The sequence below is a fragment of the Anopheles stephensi genome, chromosome 3 (assembly GCF_013141755.1).
Source record: "Anopheles stephensi strain Indian chromosome 3, UCI_ANSTEP_V1.0, whole genome shotgun sequence".
Lineage (NCBI taxonomy): Eukaryota > Metazoa > Arthropoda > Insecta > Diptera > Culicidae > Anopheles > Anopheles stephensi.
Genome location: NC_050203.1, coordinates 13,012,177 through 13,036,885, shown reverse-complemented (window position 1 = coordinate 13,036,885; position 24,709 = coordinate 13,012,177). Strand labels below are relative to the sequence as shown.

At 45.4% G+C, this 24,709-nt stretch overlaps 1 protein-coding gene across 5 annotated transcripts; it reads left to right on the top strand.

Moving 5' to 3' along the window:
- Nucleotides 1-214: 214 nt before the first annotated feature.
- Nucleotides 215-23,354, top strand: LOC118509240 (trithorax group protein osa). Of its 5 annotated transcripts, none has more exons than XM_036049548.1 (12): nt 215-520; nt 1,711-2,847; nt 6,923-8,231; nt 9,334-11,529; nt 11,620-12,818; nt 12,927-13,638; nt 14,132-14,333; nt 14,420-14,657; nt 14,780-14,875; nt 15,306-15,473; nt 16,008-16,236; nt 16,311-23,354. In XM_036049548.1, exons 3-12 carry the CDS (start codon nt 7,499-7,501, stop codon nt 16,895-16,897), a joined length of 6,360 nt encoding a protein of 2,119 aa, XP_035905441.1. In that variant the 5' UTR covers nt 215-520; nt 1,711-2,847; nt 6,923-7,498; the 3' UTR covers nt 16,898-23,354. The 5 variants fall into 5 exon arrangements, with proteins under 5 accessions (XP_035905441.1, XP_035905444.1, XP_035905443.1 ...); XM_036049551.1 differs by having other exon boundaries at nt 215-542; XM_036049550.1 differs by having other exon boundaries at nt 215-656.
- The last annotated feature ends 1,355 nt before the right edge of the window (nt 23,355-24,709 follow it).

Sequence of the window (24,709 nt, the reverse complement as noted above, 5' to 3'; positions counted from 1 at the left end):
AGTACATAATTCAAACTTTGTGAGGAAATTTAAGAAAATGTGTTTCAAAATTAAAAACATACATTTTTGTGGCGCATTTTGTCCTATCGCCACAACCACGTTGATTTTCCTCGATCGCAGTCGATGAAACGAATCGATGAAGCGATGGTCGACCGTGTTCTCGACGAAAGTCAACCGAAATCGACATTAGGTCGCCATTTGACAGCGGGCGGTTAATCGATTTTACAAACTCTTTCACATCCGGTACGACGTCGGCTCGTCGAAGTGCGAGGAAAAGCAGATTTTTTCCACTACCCGTAGATTGAAACCCGTTCGCAACCAGCCAGCACCCGTGACGGCCCCACCGGGGTTGGAAACTGTTCCGGATAACTGTGTCCCATCTACCCGGCGGTTCCGGTCGGTTCCGCTAGCCCTAGGTCCGGTGGCAGTCGTGCAATCGTGCTAATGTGTGTACGGGGCGAGAGAAAAAAAGGAAGCCGACTACAGCTTTTCGTGCACAGCCAAGAAGTAGCAAGCAAGAGTGAGTGTGTGAAGTAGAAGAAGTAAGAAGAAAAGAAGTGCGCCACCCCATTTTTTCTCGGCTTCGACGGTGTTCGACGGTGATTGCTGGCCAGCACGGGGACCGTGCCGATGTGCCGGTGCGTGCGTCTGCGTGTGTGAGTGTGTGTGTGTGTGTGTGTGAAAAAGACCAAAAAAGGGGTAGCAAAAGAACATGGGAGCCTACTTTTCTGCGTTCGACCTTTACGCCGACGTTGCCTAATCGGAAAAGATCTTTCCTTGAAGGGGGTTGTGGAGGGGAGAGGGCGAGAGAGGTTTGTTGGGGGCCAGAGGTTATTTTTCGGGTGGGTGAAAAAGGGAACAAGCGAAGAGAGTTGAACCGTTTTTCTTCTTCTTTGCAGTATGTCTGCGTTCCGGTGACAACCGTGCTTCCCGTGCTCCCTGTAGGCCGCATTATTGCGAATTCGAGGGGGGTTTCATATTTCGGCTTCAGTGGGGACCCCACGGCAAGAAAGTAGAAGAGGTTCGCAGTAATGCATACATACACACACACACACACGCATTGCGAAAGTGACGGAACGGGAACATTTATTTGCTTCTAATTAGATAGCCATGCAAAGACAGCTGTCAAATAGCGATAGTGGCCCTCTTTTCCGAATGCCACAGATTACGAACGTTGCAGAAGTGTAGAGCACAGCAGAGCTTGCTTAAAATGTATCATAAAATTCATCCGGCTGTGGTTGGGCACGTCTAGGCTAGTATGCTGGAATAGGCAGAATCGGTTTCCCATTCCCTATCCAAAGCAACCCGTGAAATCATGCAATATGCTTACGTGTATGTGTGTGTGTGTTTTCAATAGCACGAAGAAGTAGTGGGGAGGAATATTTTCTAGCTGTTCTTTGCGAATTCTCCATTTTATCCCATTTTTCTTACTTCTGAAGAAATTGGCAAATGTTTTCTTATTCTTTACGCCTGTTTCTTGGGCTAGGAAAGGAAAACGCTTTCATGATGTGAGATAAACTGGAACATTTACGCATATCTAGTGTCCATGTGTGTACCGAACGTCTTCTCGAACCGAACCGGATTGTTCGCGCCGGAAGTACACCGGCAGGCAGTGTTCTTGTGGGGCAGTTGGTCCGACGTGATCTGCACAGTAAAGCAAGCAGCCAGGCCAACACTCACTCACGTTCGCAAATCTGTTTCTCTCCACAGGTTGGTGGTGTACGGTTTGGGCATAAGCAACCCCATCTCTAGTGGAAATATATTCCAATCGCAGTAATCCAATTGGTACGCGGTGCTGTACTGAAAGTTAGCATAGCAAGACACGAGAGAGAGAGCAAAGCACGGCGTCGAGATCTTCGGTTCGAAACAAATAGCAAGTGACGAAGCATTCTATTGACAAGCGGCGTGGAAGAGGAGCAAATCCATCCAACTAAACGGTGTGAAAAATTCGGCCAATTGCCACCATCGGCGCGCTGTACGCGCTGGGTGGAGACGAGTGACGTTATTTTAGTTGCTGTATTATCTGTTGTGTTTCCTTCCTTTTTCGGGAAAATTCCGGAAGGAGGTGCGGTGCATACGTGCGTGTGTGTGTCTGTCCCATAAAATCTTTCGCATATGGTGTAGGAAGAATCACCGTGTGTTCAGGATAGTGTGTGCATAAGTGTATGTGTGCGTTGCGTGCGTATAACGATAGTGTGAAGTGTGTTGTGTAGTGAAAAGAAGAAGAAGAAGTTGGCAGCACTTTTTTATTTTCCTCCAGAGCGCTCGTGCTCGACGTAACCAGATCGACCTACTCAACGGGCACAGGGCAGGGGAAAAAATTGGCCAGTAAAATTGGGTTTCCCTATTCAAAACACACACACTCCCGACACGGTAACCCTTGAGGTGTGGACGGTGGAATAATACGTATGTCCGTCGTCGTTATACTGCCCCATCAACACAGTAGTGCAACCGAGCTGATTGATACATTTTACACGCGATAGGCAGATAGTGGCAAAGACGGCTAACAGACGGGCCACAGTAATCAGGAGCCTTGAAGCACTTTTCTTCAGCAGTACAGCCGCGGTATAGTGTCAGTGTAATGTGTTGATTGAAGTGTCAAGTACGTACATAATATATGGTAGCTACTTCGATTTGCAAAACCCGCTCGCAAGTGAGAAAACCATCATCCCGGGCAACGATTGCGGTGGTGACGAATGTCTTCGTCATCGTTTTCAGCTCATCGTTCTAACCCTCGCCATCGACATCATCACCGCCAGCGCCAGCAGCAGTGCCCTGCATCGGCCGTACGGACGGCGGATGTGCTGTTTCCTACGTCTCCATGCGATGGAGCAGCAGCTTGAAACGGTAAGTCGTCATCCGGGCTGTGGAAGTGTGTGGTTATGTTTTCGTAGGTCCTAAGTAGCGAGACTAAGGAGAGAGAGCAGACGGTATCAAACGATCGAAGGTAGCGCTTAATGTGCTTTTGAAGTTCGTATTTGTTGGAACAGTTTTCGGTTCTCTCGAGGATGAATGTCCTTTGCTTTGCAACAAACATCAATGGTGATTCGATAGGCGGTTTACACAGTAGTAATAATTTATAATTTTGCGTAACTATTACCATGGTCACCTAACAAAAACTGTTCTTAGTTTTTCTATTTAACCATTTTTGTTTCCGCTCTGTAAAACCACATCCATTTGCGGTACTGGCGTGTGCGTGTGTGCGTGTGTGTGCGAAAACCGGCTTCTCGGAGCAAACCGTTCTTCTTTTGCCGGTTCTGTCAGTAGATGCCTACTATGTTTTCTTATCCGCCTCACAACATTAGCTGCCTTCGTCGTGGGGTGGCGAATCGCGGGGTGGCGCAGATGAATGGATGGATGCTGTCGTTGCGGCCCTTTGACTGATTTTTGGATCATTCTTTTTTTTTGCAATCCTCCATACCGCTACAAACACACAAACGTACACGCGGGCACTGTTCAACGAACCGGAAAGGAAAGTCATGAATTCCGGTATATTTGGATAGGAAAGTCGAATGGCAAGAAAAAAAAAACAACACACACACACCTTCACAATGGAATACTGAACGTCATCATGGCGACAGCGCATGGTGACAATCACAGATCGCCGGAAAATGACAGCAGCAAGCTGTACGGCCTGCCGCGGCTTTACTACTACCACTACTACTACTACCAAGAAACGTCGTAGGGTCTCAATGTGTCAACGGTTGTTCTTTGTGTAAGGCCTTGGGCGATTCCCTTTTTTGGGATCAGCTACCTTTTTCGGCTACCACATGACAAACAGGCCCGTCCCGGCCCTGGCAGTTCAAGCCGCGCGCACACACACACATTCGGCGGTGACGAAACTCTCACTGAATGCCGTGCCGACGACGGATGACCGACCAGACCGCCACTGTGGAACTGTTTTGTTTTCTTTCGTGATGGCGAAAACAGATGCCGCAGCATGATGAAAACCGCAGCATTCGATCGACGTCAACCGTCTTCTCTCGGGCTTTTCCGGGGTGTCTTGGCGTATTGCATGTGCGTTTGTCTGTACATTCCTCAATGCGTTTTGTCAACTACAGCAGGAAACTGCGTGTGTGTGTGGTGACATAAAAGTGGGTAGGGGAGGTTTAAAGAAGCAAAGAAGGAAAAGTTACAAAAAAAAAGATTCGCTTCGGAAACGACGGAAAGATGGATTTTATGACGTCTCTAATATACACGCTCATGGTTTGCATCAGAGGAGTTTGACTCGCGATGAGAGTGTTACAGGGAAACAGGCAAAAAATGTCACGGAAGAAAAAAAAGGCTTGTAACGATTTTCTCAAAGAATGCCTTATAAGTGCTTCCTCTTTTCTGTTGGTGAGTGGTCCCGCTTCGGGAGAAGGGCAAGATTTTTTTAAGGCAAAAATGAACGCGCAACAAACATGCTCGTGAAAAGAGTCATATTTTTAGAGCAAAATCAAAACGGGCAAATATTATCTCGTTAATCTTATTAATATCAATATTATTGAGCGTCTGGATAGGAGGAGGATATGATTGGTTTGTCTCTTCCGTTCGTCCTAAGTTCTTATCTCAGCTAAAACTTAAACACTACCCCATTCATGGGACGGCGAAAAGGACTGTCGTGTGCTGTCTTAGCTGCAAAGCAATTGAAAAGATCCAATTAAAAGGACCAAGATGTTAAACATCTCTATCAGTGAGGCATGTTTATTTTCAACAACTAAAATAACATACCCCACGTACGATTTTTGTATCCACCTTATCCATCTGTCCACCTCCTTAAACAGCAGTAATCATCTTAATTGCGTTGTTTTTTCTTTTGTATTGAAACATCATTAGCTGCAGTCTAAACATTCCGCCTCTGGATGTCCATTGTGTTCCTTGTGGAATGCTGTCGGATGTTTTGGAAACAGTGTACTGCTGTATTAACGACAATCAATTAGGCAAAATGTTCAGAGAAATCATTTGCGATCATTTATAATGAGACATACCTAGACACAAGGATTCGTAGTAAAATTGAGAAATCTCTCTTATAATCTTTGAAAGTGCAAAAAAAAGGAAATTGAAGAACGATTGAGAAGGTACGATTCAGCAAAAAATGTTTTATATCCTGTGCTCAAGCACATAGCTTTTTTTGCAGTAAATTGCACCAGCAAACCTTCAGATAATGTCCGTGTTCGTGTAAAGATATTGCCAGCAGGACATCCATCCAACTGGTGTGCAATTTGCCGGATACTTCGGAAATCTTTGTTCGCGAGATTGCTTACCCGATCTGCAATAAACCAAAATATGCTAATATAACATCGACACATCACCGTTGTGTGTGTGTGTGTGTGCGCGCGTTGGTGCATTGCATTACACCTTCGCTGCCATTTTTCTACCTCTTCTTTTATCGACATGCGCCTCCTACAAGGGGATGACCTCAATATACCCGTATGCCAAATATAGATAAGTGCATCAAAAGGGGAGGGGTAAGACAATTTGCTGCTGCCCTTTTCAATTCTCTTCCCTTTGGTGAGTGTGTAAAGTGTGAAGCTTAATGACTCTATACATCGCGCTTACCTTTCAACCACACCCCTCAAAGGGATTAAGTCTCTTAGTTTAGTAGCAGTATTTTAGTAGTTGCTTGTGGGCCTGCAAAGCTGCATAAGTGATAGCAGAGAGAAATCGTATTCATGTCCAGAAAGAGAGAGAGAGAGAAGCCGTTCCGTGTTGAATGGTAGGATAATTTCCTTCCAATTGCAAATCATTTTGCTATCTTCTTTCACATTGTACAGGTTCAATTAAAGGTCTAATACATTTGATTGTACTTCAAGAAAAATGTGAAATTTGATTTAAGGTCTAAAAGATGAATCACAGCTTGAACTAAATTTGTTATATTCATGCGTATTACGTTTCAAACCCCATCTGGACCGTTACTCCATAGTGAGGACTAACTATCCAACTACATTGGTATCATTTAGTCTATTAAGCCATGGTTGGTCGGCATGATCTCTCTAGAAGGTCAAGAAGAAGTACGACGTTTTAAATCGCATTTTATTGCTATACAATGCTTAAGAAAATGAATCTTGAGGTTTAGGCTCTTGTACAAAGAATGGAGTCTGAGAAGATATAGTACAAATCCATAGATTACCAACGTGAGGAGATTAATTTTTAAATAGCTGTTCTTGTCAGGATATTTGAAGTAGAGCGCCTTGGCACTATGTCGATTCATCTAGATTCTTACTTTGAAAAAACGCCGGCACCGAAAAACAAGCGAAAAAAAGTTTTGTAACTAAATAACTTTTTTAGGCACTTCTTGTTCTGTTTTTGTTAGCTAATAAATATCTCTATTACAATGTAATGGACATTTACTTTTAAGCGATATAATTATTTACATAGCAATATTTTCTTATTAGTGTCGCTTGTTTTTCGATGTCTGTGTGTGTGTGTGCGTGATGATCATTAATCGATGACTTTACAAAACTGTGTCCTCTTTAGTAGATGCTTATCTTGTCTAGTTTTTTTCTTCTTATCCACTAGTTCTTCATGTAAATTGTGTGTGTGTGTAATGTGTAATTTTGTATTATTTTTTTCCTTCCAACTATTCTGTTTCTCTCTCTCTCTCACTCTCTTTTCTCTTTATCTTTCTCTCTCTCTATCTCTCGTCGTGCGATTGCGAAAATAGTTGATGCAAGCAAATTAGAAACCCCCCCCTTCCTCATGTTTTACTTTATTTCCTAGCTACTACCATCAGCTTTGTGTCGCGTTAGAGATAAATAGTGCGGCGTGACCACTACTTCTACATCATTTCTACTGTTACTATTAGTACTACTACCTTCTACTACCACTACTATTCTGCTGCATGCCTTTACCCAAGTTGTCTGCATCCGCGCGCGAATCTTGTAATGTGATGATGGAATATTTCGATGGTTTTATTTGTTTTTTTGTTTACTCGACACAGCCGATGCGGTTGCTGATCGTTTTGTAATTGCGTAGCTTACACAGAAGAGAGAGCACACACACACACAGAGGGAGAGCGAGTAAGCAGTGATGTGTCGGCAGGAGTGTTTGAACGATAGATTGTGTTTTGGCTTTTGAATGTGTTTCAATGTATATGTGTGAATTGCCGACAGACGGACAGCATCGCGAATGAGTTGGAATGAAACGAATGTTCAAAGAGGACCATCATTACTAGTGCAGTGGCGTGCTGCAGCAAGCGCGAAAAGTTGATGATGCCCGCACCATCATCTAGCCCACCCAAATCCTTACGGTCCTTGCAGGGTTAGGGGTGGATCGTAAAGCACACGGCTATCACTCGAAGCGGCGATCGGGGAACCGGCTTTCGGGACCGGTGCCATCCACCGGGCCAGGGTATCGGGAAAATGAACATTCGCTGGAATCCGTCACCACCGGAACGTAACACCGCCAGCAACAGCAGCAGCCATCGTCGAGATCGTCGTGCCGTGCGTCGTTCTCACCGTGGTCGGGAAGGGTGCGAAATCACACAGCAGCGACCGAACCATCCTCCTCGGGACGGATGATGAAGCGTACCGAGGACGATACGCGCGACGGTAGCAGCTATCAGTTTCTAGACCTTACCGATGCCGGCCAGAATGAGGCGTCCGCACTGATGGGAATTCTGTACCCTGCGTCATCCGATGCTTCTTCCGTTGCCCAAGAGCCGTCATCATCCCGCGCACAACAGCGACGCGTAGCGTTCGGTGGTGGTCCTCCGATGCCTCGACCGAAGGAGGTGGTGGTTGAACAGCAGCAGCACCCGACACATGAGAAAGCTCACTTCCATGCCGTGCTTCCGCAGGAGTTGACGCAGCTGAATGGACTAAATCCAAATGCGCGCGCGTTCGACCCAGTTCCGGTAGTTTTTTTGCCCAGACCCCTGGCTGGAGCAGGCCCTAAACCACCTCGTTCGTTCGGCAAGGAGTATCCGACGGAATTGGAGAACGTGCCCGTACTAGCAACGGCACCGGGAGGACCAGGTGCAGGTGGCGCCAGCGGCGGAATGATGATTGTTCCTGTGCGCAAACATTCACTAGTTTCAGCGCCGAACCATCCGCTGCCGCTGCTAGCTCAGTCAACGCCACCGTTGTCGTTGGCCACCGCTTCGGCCGCCGGTACTGTGGGGATTGTTGCCCGATCTTCTGCGCTACTGTCGGCAGGAGGTGGTGGGAGCGGCGGCGGCAGCGTTGGTCTGCTCCGTACTGCATCGATCGTCACAACGTCAACATCAGCACCACCGCTGCCGAATTTCGGTAAGCGTTGTTGCTTAAACCCCAAAAAAACCAAATATTCGATCGAATAATATAACTTTACTGTTTTGGTTGTTGTTGTTGTTTGATTGATATGATTAATTTAGCAATTGCTTCTTTTATTTCGTTTTAAGATAACTTGTTCATTTTCTTTTCGTAACGAACGTTTACGCCTGGCTTTTTTTTTTATTTATAATTTAAGCTTATTCTATTATTTACACATTTACAGTGATTTTAATGAAACAAAAGTTTCCTACGCACAAATTAATATAGCAAACCACACATCCACTCACACACACACAGTTACAGCTCAATTATTGTTCGATTGCACCTGCTTGTTGCTAGTATTGATGTTTCTTCTCAAATTTTCTTTTGCACGACATGTTGTATTGGGTTTAAATGCTTGTACTTATAAGATTAATATGATAACTAAATTATGGCTGTCCGCTAGACTTAAATATGTCTCTTTTTACTATTTTTTTTGTTTTTTCCCCCTATATTCAACAACTAAACATTATACAATTGGCAATAGTTGTTATGAGGCTTAGGTAGAAAAATGTATCAAAAATATGTATGTTAATTTGTTATTGACACACTGTTTACTGCTTAGTAAATGGGCAAAACTATAGTAAAAATAATGAAATATTGTAACATCACTTACCTAGCAAAACCATTACTGGGTAAAGAAGAAGAAAAAAACACAAGATATACAAGAAAAAATAGAAAAGAAAAGCTGTCTTAGGATCACTGCCACCACCCGTATGTTTATTCATTTTCTTAAGGATTTATGAATTCATTTGTTTCACTTAATTTCTGTTTCTCTTCTCTCCATTGGATATACTATCCGTCCGTATTGTTAACTGGCACAACATATCAATCGTTTACGCGTGTGCGCTCATTTGTTGTACTCTACCTTCGATTAGCTTTGTACGCGAGTTGTTTTCTTTTACCTTTTAATCTTATTCTATTTTTGTTTGTGAATCTCTTCTCCTTCGGTGTGTGTGTGTCTGTTCCTTTTGGCTCCTTTGGCCCTCCACGCACCCTTTTTGAATTTTTCTTAATGTGCTTTTATTAATATTTTCCCTTTCTCTCGTTTCTATTGCAGTGAACGAAGGCAACAGTAGTTCGTTCGTCATCGATACGGAGAAGGTGCTGGGCAGTGGAGAACAGTGGATCGGCTTTTCGGTCCAGTCGACGGCCACGAGCGTCGCAGCAGGAGGAGGAGGAGGAGGAGGAGGAGGAGGTGGAGAAGTCATAGCACGGACTTCCATCGTAACGGCTGCGACTATGCCTCCGCACACCAACAATCCGCATCACCTTCAGCAGCAGCAGCAACAGCATCAGCAGCAGCTAGGTTCGGGAGCTAACAATCAACAGCAGCAAACAGGCGGACAGCAGCAGCCCGGTCAAGGTCCACCCCAACAGCAGCCCCACAATGTTGGCGGAAGAAGCGGAGGAGGAGGTAACGGAGCAGGCGGTGGTGTCACTGCTGGAGGGGATACTGCTGGTGGACGAAACGCCGATCGGGACAATGGCAATCAGCAGCAAATGCAGCAGCAGCAGCAGCAAGCCGTCTCCGTTTCGAACCCGCACCAGCAGCAGATGCTACCGCACATGTACACCCCAATACCGGCCTCGGCGTACATCCCACCGGCACCGCACGGGATGTATCCTGTGCAGATGCTGCCACCGACGGCAGCCCAGGTACCGAACAACGTGTTCGTGGGTAATTTAACGGCGAACGTGAGCGTTCACGGCTACCCGGCGATATCGCCGTACCTGGCGACGACTGCCACACCGCCGGGCGCATACATGCAGGCGGACGTTGGGGCCGGTCCTGAGATGCAGCTGATGCCACCGGCGCCGGTAACGATGTCGGGGCGCGGTACGATGCGCCGCGGTGGGCGTAACAATCGGGGAGGAAATAATTCACGATCGCGGGGAGGTTACGTGCCGCACTACATTCAGCAGCAGCAGCAGCACCAGCAACAGCAGCAACAATCGTATCACCACCAACAGCAACATGCCCAGAGCTATCATCAAAGCCTGGCGCAGCAGCAGCAACAACAGCAGGGCGTAATGCACCATCAGGGCGGGCAACCACAGATGCAGCAGCATCAGGTGCAGCAGCAACAATCGCAGCAGGGTGTTCAAGGTGGTGGAGGTCAGCAGCAAACTCCTCCCACGTCCGTCAGCGGTGGCGGCCAACAATCACAGCAACAGCCGCAACATCCGCCCCAGCAGCATACACCCGAGCTGATGCACATCGAAGGTCCACCGATGATGAGTGCCGCCGGTGCCCAATACGGTAATCTGCACGGCGGGTTCTATCTGCTGCCGCATATGCCTCAGCATGCTTCCGGCACACCGCTGTTCATGGCTGCGCCCCAGATGCAGATGTACTACAACGCGCCGCTGCACGGTTATCCGAATCTGGTGTATCCGTACATCCCGTCGGAGTATCAAATTTACGACGACGGCAAAGGTGATGACGGGAGCGGTGGTCCGCCGCACGGAGGCCAGGGCCAGGGCCACGATGATCCGGGTGTTCACCCGGGTGCGGCAATGTGGCCCCAGCCTCCACCGCACATGACGCTGGACTATCATCCCGAAACGGGTGAATATTTGCCGGTGCACGAGGACGACGGTGCAACGGCGGGAATGTTACCGCAGGGTCCACCACCACCGACGATGGGCCACCACGTGCTGGATCCAAATGTGCCCGGGTTTACGATGCAGATGGCACCGGCTCCGATTGTTTCGATGCAGCAACAACCGCCGGACGAATATGGCATGCAGCCGCAACAGCAATCACAGCAGCAACAGCCACAGGTTGAAGATTATAATGGCAATGGAAATATTCCGGTAAGCTCGAATGCTCCAGCCACCACCATGCACTCTCCGCTAGTGGTTACCTCCGTTGCACAGCACAACATCGTGGGAGGAATTCCGCAGCCGGAAGAAATGATGGTGAGCGGTGGGTATCTAGTGGGCCCGGCTGCTCCACCCCAACCGATGACGACGATGGAAGGATCGACGGAGGTGTTGATGGTGGCAGCGGAACATCAACAGCATCCAGGGCAGCCGCAGAGCGGTGTTATCGATGGTGCGCAACCGATGAACAACAATTTCATTGTCGATCCACAATACATTCAAGCCCATCCTCCACCACCACCACCACACCACGTTCCAATACAGCCAACGCCTCATCAACAGCAGTCAGCTCTGCAGCAACAGCAACAGCCGCAGCAGCAACAATATCAGCCCGTTCCAACACTGCCACAAGCAGCTGCTGTAAGCAGTAAGTATACGCCGCCTGGAATGATTCGTTGTAAAGCATTTTGGGTTTAAAAATAATGTTTTCTTCTTTTGCAATATCCTCCGCCTCCAGTGACGGACTCCTCTCCACCATCAACCACCAATCAATCCTTCCAAGTGACGCAACACACGGTAGCAGCAGCCGGAGTTGTGGCAGGCAGTCTGGTAGACGCGAATGGAAACGATACGAACAACAACAGTAGCGTGAATCGTAAAGCCGACATCGTTACCTCACCGAAGCTCGTCGATGCCGTTGTGATGACAAACCACTCATCGCCGTTGCCGTCCAGTGTGAATGCTAGCAGCACCACCACACCATCTCCCCAGCAAAATGAGCGAACGTCGCCAGCGATGACGATGCACCAGCGAGGGTCAGAGGGCAGTAGTGCTGCCAGTAAACAGGCGTCCAATGTGCCAAACCAAGGATTCCAGCAGCAGCAGCAGCAGCAGCAGCAACAACCACCAATTCTAGGTTATGCAGCAGCCGTTGCATCGCAAGCTCCGCCACGAACGCGCTCGGAACAGCAGGAATCTTCCATCAAGGGTACGCACGAAAGGATGGAGAAACTTTCGCTAAAGGATCAGGAACAAAGGCGTACCGGGGCGACGGCAGTTGCTTCCGCCGTGGTTGGTGGTGGAGTGAACCCGCAGCGGAGCAGTGCACCGCAGCCGACCGGGCGGCAAACGAACGCCGACAGTGGGTGGGTAAATAATAGCGGCGTTGGACCGAAGAAGGGAACCGCGTCGGTTTCAGTTTCAGCGATACCGAACAAGGAGTTTCCTCCCGGTGCGTCGGGTGGTCAGCATAACAAGAACAATACTTCGCCGGTACCGTTCACGACGTTAGTTGGAACCGTAGCAACGGCACCTTCATCGTCGATCACCTCGACATCGTTATCTTCCAGCAAGCAGCAGCAGCAGCAGCAGCAGCAGAAACCTTTCTCGGAGCATAACCAGCGCCCGTCGAGCGCAGTTAACGCCAGCAGTTCCTCGGCAGCCAGTGGGACAGTCAGCAGCGGAGCAGCGGTAGGTGGTGGCAGTATCGGTCCGGCTGCAGTCGTGCCTCCGCAGATGGAATCGAAGAAAGTGGAAGCGATTCCGCAGCGCACGGTTGCGGCGACAGCGGCAGCAGCATCCGCGCCCGTGACAGCGAGCTCGGTCGGTGCAGCGGACGCTACGAAACAGCAGCAGCACCACCAAGATGTGGTAATTGTGCCTAGGTCCACTACCACCACCACTACTTCAACTTCCATATCTACTAACACTAACACGGTAAAGTCTGCGACCAAAGCACCGGTTGTCATTAACCACCCACTAAACATACCGCCACCCGATCACCCATTAAACATTCCACCACCCATCATTGTGCCCCCGCCACAGATACCACCCGGTGGAGCGCCGCCGCAACCCAACAAAACCTGGGCGAGCCTGTTCCAAACGTCCTCATCGTCGTCGTCCTCGTCACCGTCGTCGTCAGCGTCATCCATGTTGTCGTCCGCTGCGTCATCGGTTTCAGCAACCCCAGCAGCAGCAGCAGCACCGCCGCCATCGACTGTCACCGTCTCTGCAGTGTCTTCAGCGTCATCGGGAACGATCGGACCGGCAGCAGCACCGAGTACCACAACACCCGCAACAGGCGCAATGGCTTCCGCAGCCTCGCAGCACCACGCATCGACTGCAGCAGCTGCATCGTCGGGAGTGAACTTTGCTGCCTCCTCGAACCGAGCTACAGCGCCGGCAGCGACCACCACCGTGTCGTCCTCGCCGACGGTTGGAAGTACTCCGTCCAGTAACGATGCTGCTGCTTCCACGGCGGGTGCGAAAAAACCGGTAGCTAAGGTGCAACCGTATGAAAGAAATTATCCACAGCCGTCAGCGACAGCCGCTCCCATGTCGTATTCATCTGCAGCGGCTTCGACGCCAACCAGCGGCACAGGAAGCTCATCGAGTCAGATGTCCGCTTCCGCCAAAGGCAAGGGTACCCAAACTGCTGCATCGAAGAAGACATCGGCTGGCGATGCGAACGCATCAGCAACAGGTTCTGGTCCGGCCATCGGAGATGTGAAGGATGATTTTTCGTTGAAATTTGGAGGTAAGTAGTGGAACGTGGACGGTAGCATAATGCGCTAATGCGTGAAGCAATTTTCCACCGCCACCATCAGGAAGGTTGAGAGTTCGAATCTCGATCGGATTGGGTGGTTGGTTCGGAAAAATTATCCTTAATCTATATAGCAAGTTAAATCTGATTGCTATCAGAGACAAAACTATACTCCATTTGGAAGTCAGCGAACTACTCTGTCATTCGTGGAGTAATATACGCGTTACACAAATGGGAGAGAATATTTACAGGTTACGTTTTCTTGAGTGGGTCACGCCGACCAATCGTTCTGATTGGTTTGTGGCTTTACTTGCTAACGGTCGACCTACCCCGTTTCTCAGAGAGTTTGCCCTCTCTATCTACTATAAATGGAAAGTGGCATTAGTGTTGAAACAAACATTTTATTATCCTTCCTTTGTGCTCTTTTGTAAAGATGGAAAAGGAAGGCACACAATAGTGATGTTTAATTTTGATTTGCTTGTTGCAGATTTTCTCAGCGGATACAGCATCGATAACGGCAGCATCAGCATAACGCCACGCGGTTTGATCAATCGGTCCAACTATTGCTACATTAACACGATCCTGCAGGCGCTGGTGGCCTGTCCACCGTTTTACCATCTGATGCGCACGATACGCAACCTTCCGGCGGCGAAAAATTCGAAACACCCGAAACCGTTCATCGATGCCATGTAAGGATGAGTAGTGTTTTTTGTTTGCTTGCTTTCCGATACGCATTTCGATGAGAAACTCTGATGTTGTTCCTGCTCTCCTCCAGGTGTTCGCTGGTGAGCGAATTCTCGCAGCTTCCGATACGATCGAAACCGGCGCGCGGCGATAAGGGCAAGAAGGACGACATACCAGAAATACAGGTCGACACACCGTTCGAGCCGACCGTCATCTACAAGATGCTGAATGGCATCCGGTCGGACATGTTCCAGATTGAGGGCCGGCAGGAAGACGCCGAAGAATTTCTCGGTTGTGTGTTGAACCGGCTTAACGATGAAATGATAGAGGCAAGTCATTCACTTTACTTCTTAATCGAAACGAAGAAAACAACTCCGTACTTTCCTATCGATGTGTTTTACAATGTAAGTGTGATAATTTTTTTATTTTTGTTTGTTATGTGCATTAACAGTTCATGAAATTCAACAAAACTGAACAAGGAAATGTGAATGGCGAGGAGTCTGCGAACGGGGAGGTGCACGGCGAAGAAGATGCTGACGATTGGATGGTAAGTTGGTTTAAAATGGTCGGTAACGTTGAAGGAACGCGATTGCAGATCGGTAGCCGTACGGCAATGTGCGTCGCTCCGGTTAGTCGATATTCTTGAAGGTGAAGGGTTCGAGTTCGGATCTCGAAGGGAGGAGTTCTTCTCGAAAAAAGAAAATAATAGATGAGCGATTTCTTTTCTTTCACTACTTCACTCCACTGTACCACATTATTAGAGTGTCAAATCCGTTTCGCTGATCTCTAAAAAGAAAATACAGTGGGGAAATTGAACCAACACTTGTGTGTAGAAATATTCCCTTTCCAAATTGGGGAAATATTTCAAGACTGTTGTTGGACATTTTTGCTTTTCATTTGTTTCATTTATAAACCATTGCTATTTCGAAAATTTCTATTCTAACTTCTTTTATACACTCTTTTATGCATTCCTATAGGTTATTTGCGGCAATCGCAATAAGGGTACGGTAACGCGTACCACCGATTTCGGACGTTCCCCGATTAGCGACATTTTCCGTGGTAAATTACGTTCCCGGGTGCAACGCGATGGCGTGCCGCCGACCTACAACATTCAGCCTTTTTTCACGCTTCCCTTGGATATTGAGGTACGTATAAAGGGGATGAACTCCGTCCGAACCAGTGCGTGACCGGCGGTATTCATGAACCCCATGTGATGAAGGTTCATCCGAGAGCGTGCGTTTTAAAAATAGAATCATTCGCATTCATTTTACCGATAGAAAATGAACATAATGGTCAAATGGGAATTTTTACGTTTATGTTTGAAAAGAATTGTGATAGCATTTTCCCAATATTTTCTTACAATTTTATTAGGTTTTCTTTTGTTTTTTCTTTAATTTCGAAGGGATTTCGAGGGATTATTATTTACAAGTGTGTCACGGTCAGTCCTTTCTTTAAATATATTTATCAGGTATATAGTCAGAGAGGAGTGAACTCTTTCGGGATTAAAAAAAGAGATTCTTGGCTTTTTTATATAACTGTAACCGTTTTTAGTTTTTTTTTTCGTGTGTGCTACGACCACTAAAGCTATATGATTACGCCCTGAAGCAGCGGGGACAATTTTATTTACGCAACCTAAAGCAATTTTTTGATAAAAAAATCATATGCCTCTCCTTCCGCAGAAAGCTGCATCCGTGAAAGAAGCCCTGGAGCAACTGGTTGGTCGCGATGAACTAGAGGGTGTAACCTGCTCGAAAACGAAGCAGGAGGTAGCCGCCTGGCAGCAAGTCACACTGGAGGAGCTGCCCGTGGTACTTATTCTCCATTTGAAGTGTTTCGACTACAAAATGGACGGCTGCACCAAGATACTGAAAACGCTGGACTTTCCGATTGAATTGAAGATCGATTCAAGTAAGAGCAAGACAAGTTACGTGTTTTGTGTCATATATTGCTAATTCGTATGCTTTTTTGGTTTTGTTTCACAGAACTAATGTCCTCGAAGGGTAAAAGCTATTCGGCCAAGCAGAAGCAGTATAAACTGTTTGCGGTGGTTTATCACGATGGCAAGGAAGCGTCCAAGGGCCACTACATTACCGATGTGTATCACTCCGGTTACGGTAGCTGGATTCGGTACGATGACAGCATTGTTAAGCCGATCCCGGAGTACAGCGTGCTGCGCCCGCGTGCTCCCCGTGTACCGTACCTTCTATACTACCGTCGAATGGATACCCAGAGCCATAGCTCCAACAGTGACCACCGTGGTGGTGGTGGCGGCGGCGGCGATGGTATTGGCGGTGGCGGAGCAAGTGGTGGAGGTGGTGGCGGACGTGGAGGATCTTCCCATTCGAACACGTCCTCCGAACGAAACGAGCGCCAAAATGTGCATCATCATCATCACCATCACCATCACGGCAACGATCATCATCATGGTCGTGGTTCGAGTGGTGGCGGTTACGGTGGCAACGGTGGATACGGAAGTGGTGGTGGTGGCCACGGTAACAGTGGCGGCAGTCATTACGGTAGTGGTGGTGGGGGACAGGGAAACAGTGGCCATTACAACAGCTCGAAGTAAAAATCGAGGAGCGAGAAACAGTAACAATATTCACTACGAAGAGACGTTCCGCCCGGTGAATGAAAATCGTGCGAAAACAACGATTCTAGAGAGCGTTTGCCGTTGTTAAACCGCGCGCGTGCGTGTGTGTGTGCTAGAAACGTTTTAAACATTTGACACCGTGTGTATGTGTGGTTGCTGCCCACACCCCATTCGCCCACATAGTGCCGTGTGTGTGTGTGTATGTGCGTGTTTGGTGTAACGACGGATCTCTAGTGCGGTGGCCAGTGCAAATCGTATGGGCCGAATCCGAATCAGTAAGAAGCAACTGTTGAGCTGGATCTTTTACCATCTGTCCCGCAGGTTCGCGATAGGGATATGTTGTTCTCCGAGTGTGTTCCAAAAGACATCTAAATGCGATCACGATAGATACTGCCACGCTCTCTACAGCCCAACCAGATGCGAAGAAGATGAGTGGTTTCAGAGAGGAAAATGACCAGCGAAATGGGCGCGTATAATCGCTCTCCTGTAGAAATGAAAAACGAAAATGCATAAATGCTATCGGCCGCCAAGGTAAGGCGTAAAATCGAATTAAAACACACCCACAAGCTGTTGTAAAAAACATTGTAGTGTAGGAAGATTGAGTAAGGTAAAGGGGGTTTTGTTTTGTTTTGGTTTGATCCGTTTTTGTTAGAAGAGGTAGTAGCTGTAAGTAATGTTCTCCTCGTTATAATTATGGGGGTACGACATGGTTGAAGGTGCAGAAAGCACACGTGTTAGGGAATAGAAAAGAATAACTCCAACAGAGCCGACGGAGTAGGCTTATCGGCGGCAAATGCGGTAAAATTCGCCGCGCCAAAAACAAAAACTGCATATAATTTACGATCAGATAAAAAAAAACGCCGCAAACAACCCAGAATTGTAATATGTTTGATGAGATGCTAGAAGAACCGGTTGCGGTCTGCTGTATGAGGTGTAGGGAAGCTCCTCTGGCGACAGTACAGGATGTAATTGCAAACGAGTCGTGCCGAGTCACTGCTGCTGTAGATAGGTTAGGGTGTAATTGTTACAAGCGGCGTAGTTTTGTTACTAGCCGACGCTCAACTAGCAGCATGAGCAGCTGTTCGATTGGGAGGAAGTAGCCTGATTTGAACTGAACTGCTGCAACACATTCATCTCGAGCTGCTTCCTCCCAAACGGTCAGAAACGTATGAATACAAGTATAAAAACACACACACATACAAACAATGGTAAATGTAGATGTAACGAGCAAAGGCACATAGCAAAACCCGACGCAACGGATATGCATCTAACGTTGTTAATAAGTGTGTTGATATTGAGTTTAAAAACAAAACACACACACACACACACACTCATTCACACAAATAAAAACAAACACAAAGAAAGCGAATACGAAAGTGCGACCAGAATTTAAATATGTTTCAATTTTCAAAAAGAATCCCTCGGTGTGGAATAAACGAACGCTGATGTGTGTGTGTGTGTGAGTGGAAGTAATGTTAGTAATGTTATATACAATATAGGGTGCTTTCATATAATGTATCTGCCTCGGGGCGGCATAGTCGGTATTTAGAAAAGCTGACTGATGTTGTAGCGTTCCTGTAAATAGCTGCAGCCTAGGTATAAACCAGTGCAGCGTAAAAACATCCTTATACTTCATCGTCGAAAAAAAACAGTCCTATCAAATCCAGTGTAAATAGATGTGTTGTAGGTGGTTGAACTAATACTAAGCTGATGTTCGTTGGGCGAGTATGGATTCATAGCAAGGAGCAACATACAAAAAGGAAAGATAATAATTAACCGTAAGCTCTGGTTTTTCACCTTCACGTATGGTTTGAGTGCTGTAAAAAACAATTCAATCAAATTCTGTTTATTATAGTATTTGGTTGTGTTTGCGAAACAGAGTACAGGCAAAATTTCAGTTCGTTTTCCAGTTATATGTTTAAGCCGAAATCAACAACTACTACAATGAGATTGTTTCTCATTCCTCCCGCACACTACCGAAGTTTTGCGACTGTGTGCCAATCGCAATGTAACTAGTATTGAAGCAGTAATACGACACAACACACTTGAATGATATGTGTAGGGTTACAAAAAAAAATCATACAGAAGCAGAAACTATGGTGTGGCCATGTCATCCTACACCAAATACACCTCTGTAGCTGCATACGAACCAGGCGATATATGTATATGTTGCAGCGAAGGCAGAGCGAAAGTAAGCAAACGCTTATAAATAGAAAGAGGGCTGTGTATAAAGTTAATCACTAACAGTAACACGATTTGTATTTTGTGAAGCCAGAAGAGCAGACGAGAACACACACACATAAAAACAACCCGCTAAAACAGATTCACAACACAGACAGTTCCAATATCCAGCCGTTAGTAAGCGAGGACGACACATAGGCAATATGGTAAGGGTTTTGCGTTTGGCTTTGGCGCATTATTCGCAGTTGGTGGCATGTATGGTTTACTTTTTAAGGGCTAGTCACATACTGCTGCCACGTCTGTCCACTGTGTGTGTGTGTACGGTTCCGGGCTGTAATTATAGTCATTTGCAAAATGAATCATCTTAACCCGACATTATGTTTCGATATTTGGCGCTTCAGCCATCATATTCAACTGTGTAATGCTGCGGATAAGGACTTTTTCATACATGTATCCCCTGGATCTAGTGACAAATCAACTTCCGGCGGAGAGCATGCGATGGCATCACTCGTGTGTTCTCCTCCTGCAACACGAATCCCATCCCAAAATGCCCAAAGCTTTTAGAATGCAATGGAAAGCAGTAGAAAATTTTTTGATGATTGCTTTAAAGGACAACAAAAATTGCCCCGATGTCATATGGTTTTGTGTGTTGAAAACTCAAAAAAAAAAAACAAAATGCAACCTTTACTAACGCACGTGTTGGTAAAGCTGATTGTTAACGACATTAAAAAAAAAAAACATCATAAACACGTGGACAGTCAAACCAGAGTCAACTGTCAACTGGCGATCGATTAATGATCGAGGTACCGGACTTGGAACAGTATGTAATAGACACAATTAGGAAGTAAGATGAGCGATGAGCGATGAATGAGAATGTGATGCCAGGGTATAGCTAAACTCCAAGTGTATACTAGCCAAATATGGGAGGAGAAATATCATCATCGTGCAGGAACCAATGGGCGGGAAAATCGTAGCTAACATGTGCCAGAGACTGCTGCTACCTCACCAGTACAGTTGATGGGATGTGTGTGTGTGTGTGATGAATATAGCAGAACGTAAACAATCACAGCACTAAAGTGTTTAAAAAGGGCAAAGTGAACAGGTCCTCTAGTAGTAGTATATTATACTTGACCTGCTTCCATAGGCGTGTACTGTTGTTAGCAGATCGAAAAGAAAGAAAAAAGAAACCCAATAAGATTACACTAGGTATAGCCTTGCCGTCGGTGTACAGCGAGAAGAGAAAGAGAGAGAGAGAGAAGTTAGTTGCGTGTGTCTAGTAAGAAACAGGGAATCGGCACTGAAAATACAACAACGCTCCTTCCAGAAGGTGGCGGTGTCCATTGCTAGGCCTCTCTACCGCTTCTACTCGTGTACACCTGCATACAGAAGACCGCCCCACAGCCCTAGTAGCACCCGAGGGGAAGTCTGAGAGAAAGTTCGGGTGTTATTAGTGTGTCGAAAGCACGAACCAAACGTGTGCGAGCGTGTACGCGATAATATATGAAACAAAAACTCTATATATTTTAGATAAGTGCACTTATTAATCGTAAAAAAAACAAAGAATTACGGAGAACAAGGGGGATGAAACGAGATATAATACCGTCTGTGAACATCGTTGTTGTGTAGGATCGTAACAGAAAACCCAAGGCGAAGAAGGACTGATGATGATGAGTTGTGTTTTTTTTTTGTTTTGCTTTTTTTGTCGGTTATAAACGGATGATCGTTGTGGTGGTTTGCGGTGCAGGTGTGGAAACAATAGGCGATCACTCGACTTCTTTATTTTGTTTACAGAAGGATAGCGTTAGTAGTAGTAGCGTGCTGTATTGAATGAATGAGCGTAAAACACGAATACAAGGCAGGAGAGTGTCGTGTGTGCGTGTGATTTCTGTGGGTTGAATGAGGGGTTTTTTTTGGTTCTAATTTGATTGATAATACGGTGGACTGGAAGGATGAGAGATGAACACAGCAAGAAAAAAGCAGAATTTTATTTGTGCGCGCGTGTGTGTGTTTGCTCTTGTTGAGCCTCCAATTTCCTATAATTTGTACCGGGGACAGCTAAAGGGCTAGGGTTATTAAACTATTAACCAATCAAGTTGCAGTTTTCTTTTATCTGCCTTACCTTTCTTTAAATATCGTTCTTTTTATTTCATTTTGCCTTAATCCGTTTGGTCCCATTGATCTAATATTGTTGTTTTTCTTTAATGGGATTGTTTGTATATAGTCATAGGCATAACAAATAAAAAAAATCCAGCAAAAGAAAGGAGAAACAAAAAAAAAACAGTCGTAAGCGCTAGAACGTCTAGAATTATGTACATGTTTCGCGAAACGTGTCTCTTCAAACTCAGGCATACGGCGTGTGACGGGCGCAATAGTTTGAATTAAAATCGCTCAAGTGTCCCGATTGGTTCGATTGGGAGCTCCTCTTCGGTCTGAACACTCGATTCGATACATCCAATCGACAGTGACACAATTGGCAGGAGATAGTGTTGATTGTGGTAGGAGTTTTTTTTCTTCTTGCTTTCTGCATCGATGCGATGATATAGAGAGAGTTACACTATCCATTATATCTTTAAAACTATTATTTATGTATTATGTTTATTTTTCCCCTTGTTTGTTTGCTTTATGCGTCATTTTGTTTTTTCATGTATCATCTAACGCTAACGTAGCAAGAGGGCGGATACGGTTATTGTGTTGTGTGTGTGTGTGTGGGGGTTGATCTACGGTTATTGTGTGACGCTTTCCGGAACGGAACGGCTTCCACCCACCGGGGACCGAACGATTATACCATTGAATGAGGAATAGTAGCGAACTAAGACACGTCTAGCCGCGGAACTGTTAAAAATGCCCGATAACTGACAAAAACGGTAACCCGCGAGAAGGAATGAGAGTTAAACTCCTGTCCTTTCTCTGTGAGATGAAAAAAAAACAACAACAAAACACTGAGCTGAGGGAAAGATATGAGTCACACAGGGAGAAGGTGAGCGCTACAAGGTAAAAAAAAAAATCCGTTAAACCCACACCCGTGTGATAAGGATTGGCGCGGCGGAGTTGGGGAAAGATAATTCCAATATGGGAAGGTAATATGATTGTCAGTTCTTCAATTATTGTTAACACAAATCTTTGGTTTCCTTTTTCGTCTTCAAAATGCGCGCGCGCCAACTTTGAGGGAAGAAACAAGTTACAACAGACTCAAGTCCGCGTTGTAATTGTTTTTGATACATTTTTTTTCGTCGAGCGGCGTTCCAAAAATGATAAGATCGGATCAATCTTTTGTATGACACACTGAACTGAAACACACACACACACACATAAAAGATGAAAAAAAGTTTAAAAATAGATATGGAGAAAATACGTTATGAATCTCCGCATCTCACAGCCGTAATAGCCGTACTAGCTAAAGAAAAAGGAATTCAGAACAACAAAAAAGCTTAGGTCAAAATTAAAGAAAGGCAGGAACAAAATTTAGGAGGAAAAAATTATATAAAAAAAACAACCGGTAACACTGTAAAAGTGTAAGGCAAAATAAAGACGTGGAGTCGAAATAGTGTGCGCAAAGAAGAAAGAAATAGGGCAAAAACAAAAAAGAAGCAAACAAAATTAAAAGAACGCATAACAAAATAAAAGAAAAGAAGTGTAAATCAGTAACGCAAACTGTGTATAATTTATAAACATCCCCGGCTAGGCAAAGGAGCTAAATAAAAACAAAACTAATTGCAAAGTGTATTGCAAACAATGTCTGGTTAGAATGCTAGTAATTAAAAATGAAACAACAAACATGAGTGCAGAAGGAGAATGAAGTAAGAAGCATGATGGGAGGGAAATGAAAGCAGCAGAACGGTATATATTCTATATATACACCATTATACAACACAAAGTAAAAGCAGAAAACAACAAAAAAAAAACAACCACACACAAGTAGTTATGGCTTTGGAAAAATAAAACTAAAGAGAAGGATTAAAAAGGAGAAGGCAACAAAAATGAAGGTGAAACGAACAAACGGCTCCTATAAGCACCTCTTTAGGATAGAGCAAAATCTGTGGATGGCCGGGGAAGATGGGAAAGGCAAAACGAAATGTAACAAAACAAAAACACTTAGAAAATATTATGAAAATAGTACACAAAAACACACACACCTCTAGTATCACTAACAAAACTATTGAAACAAGAATAAGAACTTCCCCCGCGCCCCCCGGAAATAACACATTTTGCTGCATAATGGTTTTGTGTTTCCATTCCTTGAATTATTTCAACCAAAAAAAATCAGCCAACATACTCACACAGCAGACAAATACAGGAAGAAAAAAAAAACGTCAGAACCAAACGGTGGAAAGAGCAGCATCCCCTTGCGATTTTTGTTTGTTCGAGGAAACCTTCATTTGTGGTGTGAAAATGGAAAAAATGCATTCAAAATGGTGGTGGTTGCGTTTGTGAAAGCAGGCCAGCAGCGAGCAGTGACTGGGTTGAGTGAAAAGGGAAGAAAGCGATTAGAAAGAGTCAGTAGATGGTAAAGTAGTAAACCCTGGTATAGAGCAAAAATAGAATGTTGGTGTGTGTGTGAGTAATGCGTGTGTCTGTATCTGTGTGTGTGGTTGTGTGTATGAGGTTTACGTGAGAGCTAGATAGAGAGAGAGAGAGGGAGTAATGTGCAAGCCGAACGAACACCATATGCAGGAAATGGAAAAAATGTGTGAAAAGAGAGAGTGCGTGCGAGAGAGAGAGAGAGAGAAAAAAAGAACTATTAATACAAAAAATAGTATGTTATAAAAAGCAAATGTGTTTTGTTTTACAGATATGTAAACCGCAAAGAAATATCACAAAAGTATGTGTAATGTCGATGTCGACGTGCGAGTATGCTGAAGATTCCTTGCCAGCCATTCTGTGCTTGATGTGTTGATTGATCGTATTTACCGATCGAAAATATTATCAATATAGAACTGTTTCTCTCATTTGCAGCTTATCTTTGTCGTGTTAAATATTTTTCTGTTTAAAAAGTATGGTAAAATCTCATTGAACAACCATAAGCCAGGCTGTCTCAACTAAAAACAAATACAAGATCGCTGGAGGCGCCCAGTACCTGGTACATTTTCCCGGAAAACCACGTGTTAGGAATTGCCCTAAAAACTTCGAAATTTCTTTTCAATTTTCATTTATTTAAAAAAAAATTATTTGAATTTAGTTTTAGCTTTAATTTAAAGGCAGTTCGCTGTTCATTGGTTTAATTAACTCTCCATCAAGATTTTCCATCCTTCCTTTTATTGATGCCTTTTATTGATATTAGTAAGTTATTTATCTCCACGGCGCATGATTCGTGACGAAAGCTATTAAAAGCTTGTTTGTTTAAGTGACTTGATAGCTTGAACTATGAGCTTTGTGCCATAGTAAAATAATAGGGTGTCAGCGTGATAATAGCACGCCGGAAGATCGCGATCGCAATCATGATCGTGCAAATGGTTCCGTTACCTGTCTCACGCTTCTCAATGTCTTATAACATCTTGATCACCCATCCACCTTTTCCAGCGTATCGTCTTATGTAAACAGTTTTAAATTAAGCCGACCACCGGAACAAACCGATGCGTCACACATGTCTCGATTCGATCAAACGCCCAACAA